At 43.7% G+C, this 4,976-nt stretch overlaps 1 protein-coding gene across 1 annotated transcript in view; it reads left to right on the top strand.

Moving 5' to 3' along the window:
• Nucleotides 1-4,976, top strand: part of LOC101853429 — a 20,001-nt gene that overhangs the window by 14,350 nt on the left and 675 nt on the right. The window contains exons 8-11 of the mRNA XM_013085681.1: nt 1,453-1,722; nt 2,389-2,417; nt 3,086-3,192; nt 3,303-4,976. The exon at nt 3,303-4,976 is cut by the window's right edge and continues 675 nt beyond it. Coding sequence (XP_012941135.1) covers nt 1,453-1,722; nt 2,389-2,417; nt 3,086-3,192; nt 3,303-4,976 — 2,080 coding nt within the window. The remainder of the gene's footprint in view (nt 1-1,452; nt 1,723-2,388; nt 2,418-3,085; nt 3,193-3,302) is intronic.

Here is a 4,976-nt window from a genome sequence, read left to right as displayed (position 1 = left end):
GGGGGGTGGCACATTCAACCTCATGCCCCTGTACTAGTAGGAACAAATCTGTTGTTTTTTTTCTCCATCAGTGAATAAAAGGACAAAAGATCATGAAATTTTAGAGTATTTTAGTAAGTTACTTTTACAACATTTGCTATTTAGGAAGAAACCAGTTTCATTAAAAAAAATATAAATCAACGTACAAAAGTTGTTAACATGCACAGAAAATTGAGGAAGCCAACCTGGTACCGGTACTAATACTGAGGGTAATTTGGCATTTACAAAACAAAAAGAAGTTTCATTCAGGTATCTAGATTCTAGATATCATTATGTTTCACATGATAGTCGGCCGTGGCATGCTGGAAAATAATAAACGGGCGATATGAAATAAGGAGCGGGCGGGTGGAGGGGTAAGCAAAAAAACTGAAAATTAGTAGGCGAATGGGGGGGGGGGGGGGGAGGGAACGCTTATTCGATACCTTAGAGTAGTAGGTCAGGTGAGTTTCAAATGGAAACCTCATGTAGACCTTTACTGTTTAGTTTTTAAAAACACAAAACAAGAACAAAATAGAAGAAAAAACAAGCGTATATTCTTGAATGTGTGACCAGGGCACTGTGCTGAATGACAGAATGTCTTATTTATATAAAGATAGAATTCTGACCCAAATCTGGCACGAACCTGAGTCTCACTACATAGATCTGGACCAAGGTTACCATTCATTCAGCAAAATCAAGATAAGCATCAAAAGTAAGTGACCCTGGCTCATTGATATGCCCTGGCTACATGCTTTAAGAAGCAGGCGGTATTTATGTGTGGTAACTTTTTTTCAAAACAATGCTATGGACAAGCAGAAATACAAGGAATTTTACCCTACCCACGCCAGTGCCTTTTCCTAATATACATCGCTCGAGCATGCACTCTCTCACACATACACACATACGTACACACTCGCACACACACACTCACACACACACACACACACACACACACACACATACACTCACACACTTACACACAAATACACACATAATGTACATACAAACACATACACACAAGCTTATAGGTACACGCATGCACACACCTCTCTTGCACACCACCAATCCATTAATTTCACCGTCCACTTACTCTGTTTGTGAGTGGTTACCCCTTTATCCTTCACTTTACCCTACAGGCAGTTGTAACAAATCTTGGCTCTTGAAATTTAAAATTGAGCTTCCCTTTACGACAGATCTAATGTTTCTTTTTCTCTTTTTCTTCTTAGTATACGTTCATCTTGCTGCGACCGAACACGCTTTGCAAAATACGAGATAAATGCAGGACTTTTGTTTGATGGTCGAATGTGTATGTGTATGTTAAGAAACGAACGACTGGGCATTCTCCTCTTTTGAGAGGAACGGATTTATATAATCATTTTCAAATAACATTTTCCGCACTTAATTAATTCTTCTGATCCTGTGGCTAACCCTCAGGTCTCCTTTGCGAGCAACGTTACCCTGTGTGCCACCTAAGGCCTTGCCAGCACCAGGGCACATGTCTAGAGACACCTGCTGGGGCCCTTTGCTTCTGCCTGCCGGGGTTCGATGGTCAGTGGTGCCATCTCTTAGAAGGCGAAGTTGACCGTGACCGCTCCACAGAGGTCAACCAAGGGGTCAGCGGGGACTTGGTGACAAGTGTGCCTCGTGTGCTGGAGCCGACAACTACTGCTGGCGTGCCCTACATCCCCGACTCTGGAACCGCTGGTAACTATTGGAGTTGAGAAAGAGATACCACGAGCTAATTGTCATTTCAGGGTGCATGCATATCCTACTACAATATCATTTTGTCTCTAACCGATCAGGGAATAGTGCAATGGAATTGAAAGAAAAACAGACAAATTGTAAATGTCATCGAGATTTTGTGTTTAAAACAGTTCTTGCTCTTGTTCTTGTTCTAGTTTTAGTTCTTGTTCTTGTTCTTCTTGTTCTAATTGGTGTTCTTTTTGTTGTTCTTCTTCTGATTATTTAAATTAATTTGCAGGTTTTTGTGGGCTGCTCCACCTCTTCCTATGAAAGCAGAGCCAGATAAGCAATGAGTACCTGTTGCCTTTCTTTTCCAATATAGCAAAAGTAAATGTGACAAAGAGTTCAAAGACAACAAATGATCACTGGTGTGGGCCAAATGACTCTTTTACTGTTTACGTCATCAGAGGCTAAAGAAAGTTCTAGCTTGTTCTGTGAGAAATATGTTAATGTGCTAGAATTAATCTGTTTCTGATCAAAATTATGATGCAGCCTCCAACTCTTTTAATTAATCCAAAGTCGAATCTGCTTCCTCTGTCTTGTCTTCTCTTCATTCTGTCTTGCTATGGTCGTAATCCAGCTTCACTTTACAATTTATTAAGTCTTAAAAACCCACCTCTCTTTCAGGAAACCGGCAAGGGATGGATACAGGACAGGTAAGAAAAATCGGAAAAATTGAAAGTGTCTCCCAACATTTCGCTACTTCAGAATTACAAAGTTCTATCTGCTCAGTACATTGTTTTGATAAATTTGACATAATAAGTTTTGAGTTACACAAAATGCCAAAAGTTTTGGAATGCACTTCTTTAAGTACCTTGATAACAACTCCGAATAATTTTAGGACTTTGATCGAGCAGACAGAACATTTGGTTTCTGTCCTCGTGGTCAAAGAAAACGGCCAAAAATGTCAGATAGAACTTTGTAATTCTGAGGTAGTGAGTTTCAATTTTGGTATTGGCAACCAGGCAAAAGTTCCAGAGAGACAATCCTGTGTCAAGTTCATTTTGTATTTCTGGGCCATATTATACAACCAGGCAAAAAAAAACACCTCAACAACAACAGGGTATTTGTTTTTACTTTTTGTCACGCAGTGACAGTGACGTTACTGACTTCGTATGTATATGGACCACTATTTATTCTTGACATTAAAACGGCATAAAAGTGTTAAGACTTGTTCTCCTTTCATTTTCAAAGAGTAATTTTTTCTTCTCTTTAACCCCAAAGTTCTTCTAGCTACAGTGCATTTGTTTTCCGTTGTTAGACTGTAGCTGCAGGTGTTTGTGTCTTCATCTTTACGGTATTTTTCTCTCCATTTGATTCAAAGGGCAGCGGTGCTGTGTGGAAAGACTGGTATCTCATCATCATCCTCGGCTTTCTTCTGCTGGTTATCATCATCGTCATGGCCGCTATCGTCATTTACTGCACCAAAGCGTGAGTGCCAATTGATTTAGTTTCGTCACGACAGCAAGTTTGTTTGTAGAGCAATCGTCCCCCTTTCTTACAAGAAACGACTTTCAATAAGGCACGTTTTGTTTTTCCAGGAGAAAACGCTATCTAGTGACTACACTGCCCGCAAGCACAGCACGGACACAGCAGCCGAAGAAGCCTCGGATGTTCAACAATGCGGTCTACCAGCGTGAAGAGCACAATCCAACTACCCAGGCACTCCCCCTTAGCACGCAGGTCGTGCCAGGCCGGGATCAGGATGACGACACCAGTGCCGGTTTTGGGGTCAAAGCTGGAAAGAACGTTGACACTGACAGAGACAGCAGAGACGCGGAACGCTCGTATCAGTTTCGCGTAGACAAGTTCAGTAACGATACTGTGTCCGTTTCCGACAAGGCACGTCTCGCAGGGCACCCTCAAGAGGAAAGTGGTGATCGAATACCCCATGGACGAGGAAAATCAAACATAAATTCTTATCGAGCAGGAAACAATAAACATAAAGAAAGAGAACTAAGTAAAAGCTACGATAAGCCGAGAATAAATCACCCCAGAAATGAAGTCGGGAACAACCGGGATGGCATAGCCTTTAGTGGCGCAAAAGATGGAGAGGCTCGAAAGGGAGGCCTTTCGGGCTGGGGAGGAGGGGATGGTAGTCTGGAAAGTGCAGTCTACCAACCCCACACGTATCTTCCTGCTGTTTTGGAGCAGAGCATTGGTCGAAATGCCACTCAAAGTTCCCATGGGAACACAGCAGCTCCTCGCAATGGAAAGCCTGGTACCTACTCTGAGCAATACCTGAGTTCCAGGCCAGATCTTGCCAAGTCATCTGCTCGGGTAGAGTCGAAGGCTCCTCATTCGAGGGCAACTGGTGGTAGAAACAAACCGGCGGAGCATGAGTATGAAGATATTGACTCTGAGGCTTGTTATCGTACGCCATATCGCCCGATTCCCAAACCCAGATCTATACACAGATCATCAACTGGTGGGGGACTTGCTCTACAAATAGCGCCAGGTGAAATTGATATTTCCGATGGCACCCCAGGTAGGGACTGTAATAATTATAGCGACCAATATGAGACTGGTCGGCATCAAAGAAGACGCATGTCCCATGACCCGTCTTTAGTTTTGTCCGTACCCACAGGTATGGGTGGACCCTCAAGAGATCTGGGCTCCCTAAATTCAAGCAAACCCTCATATGGCATGGACACTCGAGCAAATAGGGACAACCATTTCGGAAATCATTCGAACACGAGAGCACCACATGGTCACAGAGACGGACCAAACGGTAACAGTGGCTACGTACGTCCAGAGTCTCTCGCGAGGGTCAGACACTTAAGCTATCAAGACAGCCCTGTCCAGTACCTCAACGTTCAAAACGATCAGGTGTACAGCCGTGGCTCTTACGACAGTTACGATGGACGATACAGTCCCAGCTCAAACACCGACAGTTATAAGGCGTTTGGTCCAGCTCCATCGCCACCATCTACACCGTCAGCGGCGAAGAGAAATGCCGTATCTCAGAATTTTTCTGTGTATGCAGCAAACCTGCCTTGTGCTCTGGATTCATGGGGCAACAAGAACAACGCGAACGCTCCAGATTTGGGTCCGTTCTCAGCGAGCTACGAACACCAGTACATCAACACTGCTGGAGGCAGTCAGCCTATGCTCAACTCCGCCCACAACAATGGTGAGACATCACGTGATCCCGCCTCGGGTTATCATGGCAACAGAAGAAGAAGTGAACCTATCACCGACCGACTCTTTCGAAA

The sequence above is a fragment of the Aplysia californica genome, unplaced genomic scaffold (assembly GCF_000002075.1).
Source record: "Aplysia californica isolate F4 #8 unplaced genomic scaffold, AplCal3.0 scaffold00016, whole genome shotgun sequence".
In the NCBI taxonomy this organism is placed as follows: Eukaryota; Metazoa; Mollusca; class Gastropoda; order Aplysiida; family Aplysiidae; genus Aplysia; species Aplysia californica.
This window is presented reverse-complemented; position numbering and strand designations above follow the sequence as displayed.